The sequence below is a fragment of the Rhinoraja longicauda genome, chromosome 24 (genome assembly GCF_053455715.1).
Source record: "Rhinoraja longicauda isolate Sanriku21f chromosome 24, sRhiLon1.1, whole genome shotgun sequence".
In the NCBI taxonomy this organism is placed as follows: Eukaryota; Metazoa; Chordata; class Chondrichthyes; order Rajiformes; family Arhynchobatidae; genus Rhinoraja; species Rhinoraja longicauda.
Genome location: NC_135976.1, coordinates 19,145,437 through 19,163,350, shown reverse-complemented (window position 1 = coordinate 19,163,350; position 17,914 = coordinate 19,145,437). Strand labels below are relative to the sequence as shown.

Below are 17,914 nucleotides of genomic sequence, written 5' to 3'. Positions count from 1 at the left end.
CACATATTGTCACAAATGCAAACATTCTTTTTTTAATTCTGCCCCATTTAAATAATTCTTAGGCGATAAAGACTATTTTCCTTGTGGATCAAACAGCGTCATACAGCATGAAAACAGGCCCTTCGGCCCAACTAGCCTATGCCAACCATGACACAGCCCCACCTGCCCACATTTGGGCCATTTCCCTACAAACCTTAGACACAAGGAACTACAGTTGCTAGTTCACAAAAAAGTACACAGATTGCTGGAGTAACTTAACGGGTCATGTAGCATCTCAGGAGGTGATATTTCGGGAATGAAGAAGGGCTCCCACCTGAAATGTCACCTATCCATGTTCTGAGAAGCTAACTGACCCGTTGAGTTACTCCAGCACTCTGTGTCTTCTTCCCGCTAAACCTATCCTATCCATGTACCTGTCCAAATGTTTTAAATGCTGTTATAATACCAGCCTCAATTACATCTTCCGGCAGCTCATTCCATATACCCACCACTTCTACGTCTTTATTATTTAAGCTCAGTCTGAATTAGCCCATATGGCAAAATAATCCTCCATCTTCTACGATCGTCCTCTCTGAGTCAAACAGTGATACATCAGAGGCTGCAAAGATTAAGTGAGGAGCCCCAAGTAAATTCAAAGTCTAGACATTGCTGAATTTTGGGAGATTAGTGATGTACGTGCAAATGTAACTGTTGGATTCACGCAAGTTCAACCCTGACTGATTTCTTCACTGCTTATCTTAACGTCAATCTCATTAACTTTATTTCCTGAAATCTGTTTTTGTTTCCACCCAGGTGTGGGCTTTTAAAATCAGTCTGGCAGCAATCTCCTGTAGGAAGCAGGGTGGGGTTTACTTTTCGGACAAGCCTGTGTCAATCAGTAACTCTCCGCGCCTGTAACGCTTCCCAGCATCCGTACTCAATTCACTGACCTGTTTTGCAGTTTGCAACTGAATCGGCTGCAAATGGATTAGAAGTGAATACGTTCCGCATATCAGGACACAGGTTTGGGAAGCCTTAAACACACGGCCAACTTCCGGGGCAGATTGCAACTTTCTACGATTGATGTTGCCTGGAACGGTGGTGGAGGCAGGGACGATGGTGGTGGTTAAGGCTTTTAGAGAGCCATGTGGATGTGCAGGGAATGGAGGGAGGATATGGATCGCGTACAGGCATTTGAGATGAGTTTGCCTTGACATCAGGTCCAGCACAGATATTTTGGGCCGAAGGGCCTGTTCCCCTGCTATACCGTTCTGTTTGACGATGCAACAACTTCTCACATTGACGTGAGCTTTGATTGATAAAAATACATACCAGAGAGTGATAGAGTCATAGACCCATACAGCACGGAAATAGGCCCTTCAGCCAAACTTGCCCATACTGACCAAGAAGCCCCATCTACACTAGTCCCACCTGCCTGCGTTTGGCCCATATCCCTCTAAACTTTTCCAATCTACGTACCTGTCCAAATGTCGTTTAAATGTTGTTATAGTATCTACCTCAACTACCTCCTCTGGCAGATTGTTCCATATAACACCCCACCTTCTGCATGAAAAAAATTGCCTTCAAGTTCCTATTAAAAATGTTCCATCTCACCATAAACCTATGTCCTCTGGTTCTTGGCTCCCCTATTCTGGGTAAAAAGCTTTTTGATAAGGGCTTGGATATACAGGGAATGGAGGGATATGGATCATGTGCACCCAGATGAGAGTTGTTTATCTTGGCATAAAGATTCTGACTATTTACTGCAAAATCCAGCAACGATTCCATCGAATAATGAGGGCTTCTCTCATCTAATCCTGTTAAATCCTAAAACTCGTTTAATCCTAAAACTTCAGGAACTATTTTAATTCAAGTCAAGTCAAGTCAAGTTTATTTGTCACATACACGATGTGCAGTGAAATGAAAGTGGCAATGCCTGCGGATTGTGCACAAAAAAGAATTACAATTACAGCATATAAATAAAGTTAATAAGTTACTGTAGTGTAGACAAAAATTTAGTCTCTGGAGTTATAAAAGTTGACAGTCCTGATGGCCTGTGGGAAGAAACTCCGTCTCATCCTCTCCGTTTTCACAGCGTGACAGCGGAGGCGTTTGCCTGATCGTAGCATCTGGTACAGTCCGTTACTGGGGTGGCAGGGGTCCCTCATGATCTTACTTGCTCTGGATCTGCACCTCCTGATGTATAGGTCCTGCAGGGGGACGAGTGTAGTTCCCATGGTGCGTTCTGCCGAACGCACTACTCTCTGCAGGGCCATCCTGTCCTGGGCAGAGCTGTTCCCAAACCAGACTGTAATGTTACCGGACAGGATGCTCTCTACAGCCCCAGAGTTGAAGCAATGAAGGATCCTCAGAGACACTCTGAATTTCCTCAGCTGTCTAAGGTGGTAAAGGCGCTGCTTTGCCTTACCCACCAGTGCGGCAATGTGCGTTGCCCATGTCAGATCCTCTGTGATGCGGACTCCCAAGTATTTAAAACTGCTCACCCTATCCACAGTAGACCCATTTATCTCCAGTGGCATGTACGTCCTTGGATGTTTAGCCCTTCCGAAGTCCACAATCAGCTCCTTCAAGAGGAGGCTATTGTCCTGACACCAGAGTGCCAGATCAGCCACCTCCTCCCGGTAGGCCTTCTCATCGTTGTTGGAGATCCGGCCCACCACCACAGTGTCATCAGCAAACTTGATGATGGAGTTTGAGCTGAACCTGGCCCCACAGTCATGTGTGTACAGGGAGTACAGTAGGGGGCTAAGGACGCAACCCTGGGGGGATCCTATGTTCAGGGTGAGGGAGCTAGATGTGTGTTCCCCCATCCTGACCACTTGGGGCCTGGCGGTGAGAAAGTCCAGGACCCAGGCACACAGAGGGGTGCTAAGCCCCAGTTCCAGCAGCTTCTCAACCAGTCTGCTGGGGACTATTGTGTTGAATGCTGAACTAAAGTCAATGAACAGCATCCTCACATAGCCCCCCTGGTTGTCCAGATGAGAGAGAGTGGTGTGCAGAACCTGGGAGACCGCATCATCCGTGGACCTGTTCGGACGGTATGCGAACTGCAGTGGGTCCATGTTGCGAGGAAGGAGGGCGCAGATGTGCTTCTTGATTTGCCTCTCAAAGCATTTAATGACAACCGAGGTGAGGGCCACCGGTCGGTAGTCATTCAAACACGCTGGAGAGGCATTCTTTGGCACCGGTACAATGATGGATCTTTTGAAGCATGCAGGGACCACGGACTTGGCCAAGGAGAGGTTGAATATTGTGGTGAGCACTGGAGCAAGCTGAGTAGCACAAGACTTTAGTACTCGCCCAGATATACCATCTGGGCCTCCAGCTTTCCTCGTGTTCACACGCGTCAGAGCCCACCTCACCTCATGCTCGGACACCGAGAATGTGTGCACATCCCCGGCGGTGGATCCCCCTCCAGCCTCGCTAGCCAGCGCCCCTTCGTTGCTGTTTTTAGACGGCGAGCTGGTGATGTTACCCATCTCAAACCGTGCATAAAAATTGTAAATCAAATTGAAAATAGGACCCCTGGAGTAAAGGGTGCAAGTTTCCATCTGTATACTAAAACTCTCGTTTTTTTGTTTGTTTGTTCCTGAACTACAGCCAAAGCGGTACACGATAGCGTGACAATTTTAGGCCCACCTTACTCACCGTCGTCCCTTTGGTGCTAATGGAAGAAGTTTCATTGAAATCGGTGTTATATTTTTAGTTATTCACATTTTTAAGTTAAAATCTATCTTCTGGAGAGGGAGGGGGCGGGGAGGAGGAGAGAGGGGGGAGGAGGGAGGATATGGGGGGTTGAGGGGGATGGAGTGGGGGGTAGGGGGAGGGGGGAGGGGGAGGAGAGGGTGCTGCACCAATGCAGGAGAGGTTTGGGGCCAACGGGTCCACTTGGTCTAGTTTTAATTACAAATCTCTGAGGCTTAAAGATTTAGTGTGGCACGGTGGCTCAGTGGTACAGTTGCTGCCTCACAGTGCCAGAGACCTGGGTGCAATCCTGACTCTGGGTACTATCTGTATAGAGTTTATATATTCTCCCCGTGACCACAGGGGTTTTTCCGTGTGCTCATGTTTCCTCCCACACTTTGTATGTTAATTGGCTTTGGTAAATTTGCAAATTGTCCCGAGCGTGGGGCTTGCTGGTCGGCACAGACTCAGTGGGCTGAAGGGCCTGTTATCTCTAAACTAAATTAAACTAAGATGTTGAATATAGCTGGTTACTCCCAGTGGCTACTTTAGATTATTTGTGAAAGTAAATAGATAATTGGGAATATTGGAATATATGTCAATAAGATACATATTTAAATGGACAGTTGGTCAAGAGTCAAAAGGGTCCAGATTGTTTCATTCTCATATGTACTGGCAATGGAACAATGAAATTGTTCGGCCACGGTGGCGCAGCGGTAGAGTTGCTGCCTTACAGCGCTTGCAGCACCAGATACCCGGGTTCGATCCCGACTACGGGTGCTGTCTGTACGGAGTTTGTACGTTCTCCCCGTGAGCGCGTGGGTTTTCTGCGAGATCTTCGGTTTCCTCCCACACTCCAAAGATGTGCAGGTATGAAGGTTAATTGGCCGATGGGCCCGTTTACGTGCTGTATTTCTAAACTAAACTAAACTTTTAACAGTTAACAGGCCCATAATCTCAATAACACAGAGATAAATATTAAATAATCAAAAATACAATAAATTAATAATTCTGGGTAACTGTCACAGTGCGAAAAACTGAAGTCAGTGGTGCGACCAAAAACACAGTCCATCGTAGATCATAGTTGCTGAGCTCTGTTCAAGAGCCTTTTGGTTGTACAAAGTTTTCTTGTACGTCACGTACTTAATTATCTTTTCTAACATATCATTACCAGGCCTACGTTTCATGGGAAATCGGTAAAACAATCCAGGCCAAGTGTTCATTGCAAGCTGAGAAAATTAAAACCAGCATCTTCTCCAGGGATTAGTTAATGTTTCCGGTATCAAATCTTTTTTTAATTTCAACTGTGGGTGGTTAATGTGGCTTTGAAAATATTTCTTTAATATGCATACTTGCAAAATCAAGTACATGTTTTCGCCTTCTTTAAGAAGCATCATCCAGAGGTTAGATGAGATCTGGCAATCCTTAGATTCATTGCGTAAATGAATGCCTTTGAGATTCTAAACTGTTCAATATGATGAGGATGTCACAGCCCGGATCAGAGTTTGGAGTCATACTGTCCTATGTATCGGGAACGGATTAATGAAATTCTTACTTGCCGTAACTTTGCAGGCCCATTTTAATCTTCGCCCTCTCACCTTAAACCTCAGTCCCCTGGCTCTTGATTTCCCTACTTTGGTAAAGTGCCCTGTGCATTCACCCTATCTATTCCCCTCACGATTTAATACACCTCTACAAAATCACCCCTCTGCATCCTGCTCTCCAAGGTATAAAGTCCTAGCCTGCCCAACCTCTCCCTGTACCTCAGGGCCTTGAGTCCTGACAACCACCTCAGTCTGCTATTAAAATCTCTCAAGGTATTCATAGCTGGATGTGGAACGAAGCAACATGGATAATTGAGCACATTAACCTAAGCAATGGTTGTACTATTGATTCTTTTATTCTTTATTCCAATCTGTTGCAACATGCCTGTCATAATTACTTGTTGGGAGAGATCAAGGCTCCTATTGTATTCATTCGCTGCATTAGATGTTCCTGATGTGACCTGCTTTACATCGCACAGGAACATGCGACCGTTTCGCCGAGCACTTCCCCTTCCCCAGCACTTGCCCACGGTCCACCAGGGCTTGCTGTATCTCCCGGTTGCCAAACATTCCCAACCAACTCCCCTTCCCATCCCCATATTCAATGGTTCAATGGCAATTTATATGTCACATGTGCCAAAAATTCATTTTTGTATACGGTTCAGTACAAGTATCACTATTCATAAGCACTGATACACTTAGCTAAGCATCTCAGATACGGTACGTATAGCAATAGTACACTGAGACAGTATACATATTCTGCTTGGGTAGCTTACAACCCAAAGGTTTGAACATTGAATTATTCATTCTCAAGTAATACCTCCTCCCCTCCCTCTCCCACACCTGCCCCTTTTCATCCTGGTACACACAGATCTCCCTCACCGTCTCTCATCCCCCACACTCATCCTGCTCGTTCTCATTCCATCCTACACTCGCCTCCCATCCCGAATCCCATATTTCTCTTTCATCTTTCCCCTCCCCGTCCCCCTCCACCCATTCTCTGTCCTGACATTTCACTCCTCCCATTCCTTCCTTCTCTGACACCTTTTGTCTCCTTTTCACCTCCAGCCTTTTTCCACTCACTCCACCCACCTGTCAATCCACATCTCCCCCCACCTCTCAATCCACATCTCCCCCCACCTCTCAATCCACATCTCCCCCCCACCTCAAGCACAATCAAAGACCAGTCTCACCCCAGTCATTTTCTCTTCTCCCCTCTCCCATTAGGCAAGAGGTGCAGAAGTGTGAAAAAGCACACCTCTAGATTCAAGGACAGCTGTTATCAGGCAACTGAGCCATCCTATCAGCAACTAGAGTGTGGTCTGAGGAAGGGTCTTGACCCAAAACGTCCCCCATTCCTTCTCTTCAGAGATGCTGCCTGTCCCGTTGTGTTACTCCAGGATTTTGTGTCTATCTTCGATTTAAACAGGCATCTGCAGTTCCTTTCTACATATGTGAACCTAATCTCCCATCTATCTAAATGGACCCTCAGACTATATTTGATTAGACTTTACTGCACTTTATCTTACACTGAACGTTATGCCCTTTATCTTGTCTCTGTACATTGTGGATGGCTTGATTGTAATCATGTATAGTCTTTCCACTGACTGGTTAGCACGCATCAAAAGCTTTCCACTGTACCTCAGTACGCCTGACAATTATCTAAACTAAACTGCTGTTACTGTTTGCATTTTCAGCATTTATGACCGCAAGAGTATAGAAAACATAACCAACCTGAAATTTTCAAAGAACGATAATTTTGCAATCTCCTTCATCAGTTGTTGTGATAATCACCTCATGCATGTTCAGTCACAGGCACCAGGATTGGGGCGATGTTTCTTGGAATCAGTTCCACATGGAAGTTTAATCCAGAAAGCTTTACAGATCCCTGCAGGTGACAAGAATAAAACTCCCCCATCGTCAGAGTGAGGCCTAGCGCAAATTGGAGGAACAGAACCTCATATTTCTCTTGGGTAGTTTACACCCCAGCGGTATGAACATTGACTTCTCTAACTTCAGATAGTCCCTGCTTTCCCTCTCTATTCTCTCCCCCTTCCCACTAGTCTTCTTGTCTCTGACTACATCCTATCTTTGTCCCGCCCCCTCCCCTGACATCAGTCTGAAGAAGGGTCTCGACCCGAAACGTCACCCATTCCTTCTGTCCAGAGATGCTGTCTGACCCGTTGAGTTACTCCAGCATTTTGGTGTCTACCTCCGAACAGTCATTCTGTCAGTATAACTATTGACTCATGGAATCATTCAAAACAGCTTTCAGAGAACTATTTTAGTTTTATATCACGCAAGTTTAACATGAATATTTTTAGTTATGTTACTAAGCTGTTTGAAGAACACACAAAGTAACAGGTTTCCTCTGATCAAAGGCACTGAACAAGTGCTGTGGGACCAGCGCCCCTTTAGACTGCCTACTGGTACACGATTTCCTTCCATGAAAATACTCAAAAATACATTGCGGACAGTTCGTCTAGTGAGGCTGTGTGGGTGGAGAAAGGAGTGATCACCTTGTTGGAGGGGTACTACATTCTTCAGGAATTAGAAGAACAAATATGTCAAGAGATTGCAGGCAGATAGTGAAGATGGTTGTGAAAATTTGCAGCAGAATCTTGATCGATTGGCCAGGTGGGGAAATAGATAATTGGGACCATTGGAATAAATGTCAATAAGATACTATTTATACAGCTTTGCGGCACGGTGGCGCAGCGGTAGAGTTGCTGCCTTACAGCGCTTGCAGCGCCAGAGACCCGGGTTGATCCCGACTACGGGTGCTGTCTGTGGGGAGTTTGTACGATCTCCCAGTGACCGCTTGGGTTTTCTCCGAGATCTTCGGTTTCCTGCCACACTCCAAAGACGTACAGGTTTGCAGGTTAATTGGCTAGGTATAAATGTAAATTATCCCTCGTGTGTGTTGAGTAGCGTTAATGTGCGGGGATCGCTGGTCGGTACGGACTCGGTGGGCTGAAGGGCCTGTTTCCGTGCTGTATCTCTGAAGTAATGTAAAGTAAGCCCATGCTGTATCTCTAAACTAAACTAAACTTAAATATCCAAAGCAAACCTTTGAGCTCGGGCTTCTTGCTCTGAATTTTGGCAGCAGCTTGAACCTTACTGAGATCATTAATGTGTGTTGTTGAGTGTGCAAGACATTCCCGTTGGCAATAATGATTAATACTTGAAGTTTATATTGTGTTTCTCTGTCAGACCTGCTGATGAACGACAGTTGTATCCCATTTCACGGATCAGCCGAAAGTTCAAGTTTCCAGTCTTTATTAATAGACGAAGAAAGGGGCAGACTACTAGTCGGAGCGAAAGATCTGATTTATGTCTTGAGTCTGGAAAATCTGAACAAGGAACCCGAAAAGGTACAATCATCAACATTGAAGCCAAGCTATTGGAAATAAAACATTGATATCAATCTCATTTCAAGATAAATTATATATTTCAGGATAAATTATATATACAATAATTTAGTTTGAATTCAAAACAACAGGACAACAGATTTTCACTTGCTTTCTACATCAGCAGCAATCTTAAACAAAGTGCTGGTGGAACTCTGTGGGTCAGGCAGCATCTGTGGAGACAATAGACAGGCGACGTTTCGGGTCAGGACCCTTCTTCAGACTGATGGAGTAGGGGAGCAGACGGTTAAAAGCTTTGCATCGTACAGCATGGAAACAGGTCCTTCAACCTAACTGGCCTAAGATGTCCCATCTAAGCTTGTCCCATTTACCTGCGTTTTGCCCATATCCCTCTGAACCTTTTCTTTCCCGGTATCTGATCAAATGTTGTTATAGTAGCTGCCTGAATTATCTCCTCCGCCAGCTCGTTCCATATACCCACCACCATCTGAGTGAAAATGTTGTTCCTGAAGTTCCAATTAAATCCTTTCCCTCTCACCTCAAAGCTATGCCCTCTGGTTCAAGATTCCCCTACCCAAGGAAAAAGACCATGCGTGTTCGTATTAGGGCGGCACAATGGCACGGCTGGTAGAGCTGCTGCCTCACACAGCTGCCTCACTGCGTTCGATCCTGATCTCTGGTGCTGCCCGTGTGGAGTTTGCACGTTCTCCCTGAGGCTGCGTGTTTCCTCTGGGTGCCCCGGTTTCCTCCCACATCCCAGAGCCACGCGAGTTTGTAGATTAATTGGCCCCCCCGTAAGTTTCCCCCTAGTGCGTAGGGAGTGGATGAGTAAGTGGTGATAACATAGAACTAGGGCGAACGGGTGATCGATGGCCGACGTGAACTCAGTGGGTTGAAGGGCCTGTTTCCATGCCAAATCTTTCAATCAATAAATTCCATTTTTTTAAAATCACGGGCCTGGGGAATAAAAACCACTGACTCTACCGTGAATCTCAGTGTTTCAATTATTTTTAAAAATTATTCCATAGAAACATGAAACTATGAAGTCCAACATTTAGGCAAGTTCTCCCTGTGGGACCTGCCTCTGAATAATCAGTTGAAAAGGCTACTGTTAAAAGCTGTGATGAAAGTTTCTACAGATTGTTCCTTTGTGCTAATTAAGTTGGCAGGGTAAAGTGTGAGTGATATTTCAAGCTGTGCAGAATTTCTTTGTAGAACGTTGCAAAAATGATCTCTGGCCATTGTGCGGTAAAGTAATCTCAAAGAAATGTGATACTCTGCTAGAATGTCACCCCTCAGAAACTCTCAAATCCCTGCAGGGGAACATGAAGTCAGAAAAGCAGAGCTGACAGAAGAATAAACTGTGTGGGTCAGACAACCGTGGGGAAGAGAAGTGTGTAAGAAGGAACGGCAGATGCTGGTTTACACCGAAGAGAGACACAAAGTGCTTGAGTAACTCAGCAGGTCAGACAGTACTTTCTCCTGACTCTCAGTCTGAAGAAGGGTCTTGACCCGAAACATCACCTATTCCTTTTCTCCAGAGATGCTGTCTGACCGGCTGAGTAACTCCAGCTTTTTGTGTCTATCTGTTGGAGTAACCCAGTGGGTCCGGCAACATCCTTGGAGAACAGGAATAGGTGATGTTTCGTGTCGAGACCCTTCATCAGACTGAGTGTCAGGGAGGGTAGATTAGGGGAAGAGTAGATCAGTGGTTCAATGTTTTTATATTAGCACATGTACCGAGGTACAGATAAATTCTTTTTTTGCCAACAGTTCCGTAAATTGGTCTCTCTCTGTTTCCACGCAGCCTTTGATAGCTGCTGTCATCCATTTATCTTTGCCAGGAGATACAGCATGAAAACAGGCCCTTCGGCCGCACCGGGTCCACACCGACCATCGATCACCTATTCATGCTCGTTCTATTTTATCCCACTTTCTCATCCAGTCCCTACACACCAGAGGCAATTTACAGAGGGCCAATTAACCTACAAATCCGCATGTCTTTGGAGTGCAGGAGGAACCAGAGCACCTGGAGGAACTAACGTAGTCACAGAGAGAACATGCAAACTCCACACAGACAGCACCCACAGTCAGGATCAAACCCGGTTCTTTGGTGTGTGAGACAGCAGCTCTATCGCTACGCCACTGTGCTGCCCTGCATTCACCTTCCCCGCCCAGAATCCCACTGATGTTATCCAGCCATCTCCATCTCCCCGACCCCTCAGGTTTACCCCAACGTTTCTGCCAAAGAGGCGGGTGGCTGAGGCTTGGCAACCTGCCTGCAAAGGTGTGGCTCCTAGTGATTCTGGGTGGGCCTTGCAATGTGGAGAGTGCAGAGTTCCAGCCACATGGTTAATCACCTTCGGTTTCGTCTGTTTTGTTCAGACCTTTGCACCACTTTAACAACTGGCCAAAGGCTCTATGTTGAGTTTAGTTTAGAGTTTAGACATACAGCAGGGAAACAAGGCTCTTCGGCCCATCGAGTCCACAACGACCATTGGAGCACCTGTTCACACTAGTGATCCCACTTTCTTATCCACTCCCTCCACATTAGGGGCTATTTACAGAGGACCAATTAACCTACAAACCTTAATGTCTTTGGGAAATGGGAGGAAACCAGAGCACCCGGAGGAAACCCACGCGGTCACAGGAGATCGTGCAAATTCCATACAGAGAGCACCTGTAGTCAGAATCAAACCGGGTCCCTGGTGCTGTGAGGCAGCAACTCTACCAGATGCACTACTGTGCTGTCCTTAAAGTGACTTAATCTAGTTGATTATTTGAAGAAGGTTCTCAACCTGAAACATTGTCATTGCATGTTCTCCAGAGATGCCGCCTGACCCACTGTGTTACTCCAGCATTTTGTGTCTACCTAATCTATTTGATTTCTCTTTGGAATGATTTTTTCTCTCTTGTCAGATTTATTGGCCTGCAACTAAAGAGAGAGTGGAACTCTGCAAACAAACTGGCAAAGAGGAAGTAAGGAGCGTTCTTTCATTTTATTTCTCAGAAACAGTTGATCATATTTTCTGTCAGCCTTAATTTGTTAATTATGTTAAAAAGAACAGCTGCTATTTATATGTATACGAATCACAGAACATTCAGAGTTAGAGTCATACAGCCCGGAAACAGGCCCTTCCGACACACCGACCAATGTGCCTACACCGTCCAAGCTGCCCCATCTACACTAGTCCAACCTGCATGCATTTGGACCGTATCCCTCCAAACCCATCCTATCCATATACCTGTCTTAATGTTTCGTAAACGTTGCAATAGTACCTGCCCCAACTACCTCCTCTGGCAACTCGTTCCATAGACCCAAACCCTTTGTGTAAAAAAAGTTACCCTTCAGGTTCCTATGAAGTCTTTCCCCCCTCACCTGAAGCCCTCTCAATTCTCTGGTTCTCAATTCCCCTTCTCTGGGCAAAAGACTGTGCATTTACCTGATATATTCCTCTCATGATCTTGTACACCTCTTTAAGATCACCCTTCATCCTGCGCTCCAAGGAATAAAGTCCTAGCCTGCCCAACCTCTCCCCATAGTTTAGGTCCTCCAGTCCTGTAAATGTCCTCGTAAATCTTCTCCGCACCCTTTCCAGCTTGACGACATCCTTCCTATATCTTGCTGCCCAAAACTGAACACAATGCTCCAAATGTGGTCTCATCAACGTCTTGTTTCACTGCAACATGCTCGCAGGCTAGGGCTTTGTTCCTTGGAGGGCAGGATGCCGGCGTGATTGTGTTTAGCTCCAAGTCTGAAGCTGTTGGTAACTGTAATCGCTGTTGTTGTCAGGCGGAGTGTGCCAACTTTGTCCGACTGTTGCACAACTTCAACAAGACTCACGTCTACGCTTGTGGGACGGGAGCCTTCAACCCTGCCTGTGGACATCTCCAGCTCAGCCCCCCCGCACAGGTAACGCATTTTGACTCCGCTCAAGGTAATGGGCCACAGCTGTCATGTCAGCTGAGCCAAACTCAAACTCAAACCTTATTATCTCCAGGTCACCAGAGTTCAGGCCGTTTAATGACTACAGCCCTGTAGGGGGCGGGGAGAAAGGCTGGTTTAATTATCTGAATTTCCAATGGCAAGCTCCTGCCATAAAACACCATTTCATCACCTACAACAGATTTCTCCCTGTCTGCCTCTCCAAACAGCGATGATCAAATATATCAATTAAGGAAAAAAAAATGATTGTACCGAGGGCAATGCAACACACATAGTGTACATATATTTTGTAAACCTGCTGAGACAGGCTCGATTATCACCCTGAAGAATCATCTCCCAGCATTTTCCTAGCGTAACTTTTTGTCAAGGGAATCGATGACCTACCCAGGGCCTGGATCATTTGGATCCCGGCCAGATCTGTAGCGATTCCACCACATTCCTGCAGGAGGTGCAGCTGGAATGCATCGGGAGAGGGGGCTGGAGATTTTTGACTTCAAGTTGTTTTCTTTGTTATTTTTGTCTTTGTTCTGCTGCCTGGGGTGCAGCTGGACTTTGTGGAGGTGAAATCTCCGAGATCCGAACCAACAAGGTCTTTGCGTGCAAGGAGCACCTTTGTAGGAGCAATGTCATCTAGTCGTACAGCACGTAAACAGGCCCGTTCGGCCCAACAGCCATGCCAAGATGTCCAATCTAAGCTCATCCCATAGCCTGCATTTGGTCCATATCCTCCTAAATGTATGAAGAAATTTGAATAAGGGTCCCAACTTGAAACCTATCCATTTTCTCCAGATATGCTGCCTGACTCATTGAATTACTCCAGCATTTTGTATCTCTGGTATAAACAAGCACCTTCAGTTCTTTTTTTATTACATTTCCCCCTCAACCTTTCCTATCCGTTTACCTGTCCAGGTGTGTTTTCAACCTGTTATTGTACCTGCCTCAACTGCCTCCTCTGACAGCTCGTTCCATATACCCACCGCCCGTCTGTGTAAAAAGGTTGCTCCTCAGGTTCCTATTTTTTCTCCTCTCATCTTAAACTTATGCCCTCTAGTTCTTAATTCCCCTGCCCTGGGTAAAAGGCTCAGCGCCTTCAACCTATCTCTTCCCCTCATGACTTTGCACACCCCTATACGATCACCCCTCAGACTTTTGTGTCAATCTAATATTAGTAGATGAAATAACAAACCTCACTTTGTAGATTTTCTTATACTTTGCATCGGTGCAGGAATATGTTGAATAAACGTTAGGCCTTCGCCTGCCCACCGTGCTGTAGTGTAAATGAGCCACAGGAACGTGTCGTTGGTCTGTTGCCCTTTCAACCCAACTTGTTTGTCGTAACTCAGTGTCAGTTGCTACAGCCATTATTTACGATCGCACTAATCATGATGAAGAAACCCCCTTCAGAAGCAAGCGGACGAGAGACTCACTGAACTTATCACCAACAATCCGTCCTGGACCAATCACTCTGAAGCTCCGGCCACATCAATGCACAGTACTGCACGGTGGCGCAGCGGGTGCTGTCTGTACAGAGTTTGTACTTTCACTCTGTGACCACGTGGGTTTTCTCCAGGTACTCCGGTTTCCTCCCACACTCCAAAGTTGCTCAGGTTGTAGGTTAATTGGCTCATGTAAATTGCTAATTTTCCCCAGCGTGTAAGATTGTGCAGGTATACGAGGTGATTGCGCATCGGTGTGGACTCAGTGGGCCGAAGGGCCTGTCTCCACGCTGTATCTCTTTAGTCCAAAGTAAAGCCTATATTTCCACTGGGGAATAACAATCTTACATGTCTCCAAAGACTCTGACCAATTTCAGCAGATGCACCGTAGAAACCATCCTGCCTGGTTGCATCACAGCTCAGCTTGCCAACAGCTCTGTCCATGACCACACAAAATCACAGAGGGTTGTGGATGTAGCCGTCCATCACACAGACCAGATTCCCCACCATCGACTCCACCTACACTTCACGCTGCCTTGGGAAAGCAGCCAACATAATCAAGGACATAAAGTGCTGGAGTAACCCAACAGGTCAAGCAGCATCTCTGGAGAACATGAGTAGGTGACGTTTTGGGTCGGAACCCATCAGTCTGAAGAAAGGTCCTGAACTGAAACGTTACCTTTCCATGTTCTCCAGAGATGTTGCTTGACCTGCTGTGTTACTCCAGCACTTTGTATCCTTTTGTGTGAACCAGCATCTGCAGCTCATTGTTTCAATATAATTCAGGACCATTCCCCTCCCGGTCACTTCTTCTTCTCTCTTCACCTGTCAGGTAGAGGAAAGCACGTACCACAGACTCAGGAACAGCTTCTTCCCCAGTGTTATCAGACTCCTGAACGGTTCTCCCATAAACTCGCGTGCAGCCCTGATCTTCCAACCCACCTCACTGCGGACATTGGACTTTTTTCTCTGCACCTGTGATACTGTTTTGCTGAAAACCATAATCTGCACTCTAGTATTCTTCCCTTTGCTCTACATGTTGTGCATGTGTATGGGTTAATTTTAGTCATGTATGGTATGATTTGATTTAATTGGATAGCATGCAAACAAAAGCTTTTCACTGTACCTCAGTACATGTGACAGTAATAAACCGATACCAATTTATTGAGTAAAATAATATATACACGAACTGTGGAAAGAACCATTTAACCTTTACAGAGCAATGTCCCTTGTGACATTTAATACTGCGCTCTCATGTCTCCTCAGTTAAGGTCTTCCAACATTTTTTAGTCATATTGATTGAATTTCCTTTCTGAAATAGTTATTCAAGGATTTTTTTTAAAAGTTATTGAGAGGAAGCATGTCGACAAGGAATAAGTTGGCTGTGAAATATTACATGAGGCTCTCCCCCTGGTGATCAGTGACTCCCTTTTATAATACAAACCTGCATGCTGGAGATTTCCTGTGATCTTAACTCCTGACCACAAGATTAGACTGCTCTTGCTTTGAAGTAGTTGAATATCTACCAGTGCTAACTTCACGCTGTAATATGGTCTTCCACACTCGTTAGCTTTCCCAACCTGGCTTTCCATTTTCTCCTTCAGAAAGTACAATATTCTTGGCATTTGTGCAACATCAACTCACATGGGACAAATATCCTTACAACTGTGTATAACTACAACTGTGATAAATTATAAAACTCTCAAGTTAAGATAAGGAGGGGATAAGTTATTGTATGTGATTAATAGTTGCATCGGCATTAAGATATTGATGCTGATAGTATCTGTAAACATATGAACAGTAACAGGCCATTTGGCCCTTCGAGCATGCCCGATATATCCCTCATTTACAAGGACTTTCTCCATATCCCTTTATTCCCTTGCTTGAAGCCAGCATAACAGAGCAACCTAACAGTGTGAATTTAGAGAGGATGTTTCCTCTTGTAGGACAATTTAGAACTAGGAATTGCCCTTTAAAATTAACAGGTGGACTGTTTAAGTTAGCAACTGTTCATGATTGTTTTTCTTGAATATCTGAAAGAACTGCTGGTAATTCATTCACACCAAACGTACAAAACTGCACAAACTTCACACGAAAAAGGCAAAAAATCTATTTTACTTTAGTTTAGTTTAGAGATACAGCACGGAAACAGGCCCTTGGCCCATCGAGTCCACGCCGATCAGTGATCCCTGTACAACTAGCACTATCCTACACACGAGGGTCAATTTACAATTTTTACCAAAGCCAATTAACCTGCAAACCTGTACGGCTTTGGAATGTGGGAGGAAACCAGAGCACCTGGAGGAGACCCATGTGGTCACAGGGAGAACGTACAAACTCCGTACAGACAGCACCCATTGTCAGGATCGAACCTGGGTCTCTGGGTAAGGCAGTAGCTTTACTGCTGCTTCACCATGCTCGTTACGTTATCTAAATTTAGCACAGTTAGGGCTAAGAAAGAAATTAATTTAGAGTTTGAGGAATTGTGAGGAGTTGGATTTGCCATGATGTTTGTGGTGTATGTCCATTAGTTGTCATGGAAACTGCTACCTGTAAGTCCATGGGTCATCTTACTTTCACTTTGTACCACGAATGAAGTTGACCTCGTCCAAGTTTACCTTAGTTACCTCAATGGATTGAGATTCCTTGGTTACTTGAAGCTCTGCAGTTGATGTGAGTTCATACTTGATGGTGCAATCTCCCAGGATGCCAGTGCACCAGAATGTTGTTAAATGGAGCAGTTCGGATTGACGAGGGTCCTGCATCTATCTCATATGAAGCAATGTTACCTTAAGAAAGATTAAAGTTACAACTAATGTGGTCAATGTGTATCTTGCTCTATGAACAATGGACTAATGAATTCATTGATTATGAATTATTCAGGAAATATGACAACGATGGAGCTTAGATGTTGAATCCCACAGATATCAACATGCCTTCTTGTCTTCAATATCAACATTGTGTGGCCCCACTACAATTGGGCAAATGGTTTATTCTTTTCAACAAGTTATTTTGCTCAACATGACTAATTGTAAGCGATATGTTGCCTTTGCTAATAAATCATATCCAAGAGACATCTTTAAAGTGAACTGTGGAAAACACAGAGGGCAGCCAAGTATGGAGTCTGTTGCGTCTGAATCTCAAAAGACTGGACGATGTAAACTGTGAGCTGGAACATTTCACCATGATGGACCTCTGCTTATTGAATCTGTCCATGCGTGTGTTTCAACTAATAACCTTCAGTCAGACCTTTCCTGTACCTCGCTCGGTGAGCTAGGGATTATTGGCGTCAGAAAACGGAAATGTAGCAAACTGAAATCTAATGAAGATATATTGGATGATAACTTGTTAAATTGTTAAATCATCATAACTGTATTGACGATTAAATTGGTTAATAATGTGGTTTAAAAAGCCCGTCTCCCACAATTTACCCTCCAATCCATCGACACATAAGCGTAAAAATATTCTGACATGTTGTATTTAGGAAATAGATGACTCTTTATGATTTTGCCAACTCCAAATCCAATTTCTAGTATAAGATTTGTCGCGACGCATTACTTTACTGTATTGAACACACAGTAAGAGTACAAAGTATTCGGTTTCAGTCGATTTTGATCTGTCTTTCTTGTGTAACTTTACTGACAGGAGCTCTCATTGTCGTTTGACCTAAAGAGTCTGGAATCTGGAAAGCTGAAGTGCCCTTATGACCCCAGCCAACCTTTCACATCACTTCTCATTGGTAAGTGAGTTGTACAATATTGAAGATGTGACTTGTACAAGTTGTACAATGTTGAAGGTGGCACGGTGGCTCAGCAATCGAGTTGCTGCCTCACAGCGCCAGCGATCTTGACTACAGGTGCTGTCTATTTGGAGTTTGCACGTTCTCCCTGAGACCACATGGGTTTCCTCCTACTCTCCAAAGATGCCCAAGTT

At 45.0% G+C, this 17,914-nt stretch overlaps 1 protein-coding gene across 1 annotated transcript in view; it reads left to right on the top strand.

Moving 5' to 3' along the window:
- The window catches only part of LOC144605284 (semaphorin-3D-like), a 65,032-nt gene that overhangs the window by 12,511 nt on the left and 34,607 nt on the right, over window positions 1–17,914 (top strand). The window contains exons 2-5 of the mRNA XM_078420387.1: window positions 8,442–8,602; window positions 11,519–11,578; window positions 12,393–12,512; window positions 17,627–17,720. Coding sequence (XP_078276513.1) covers window positions 8,442–8,602; window positions 11,519–11,578; window positions 12,393–12,512; window positions 17,627–17,720 — 435 coding nt within the window. The remainder of the gene's footprint in view (window positions 1–8,441; window positions 8,603–11,518; window positions 11,579–12,392; window positions 12,513–17,626; window positions 17,721–17,914) is intronic.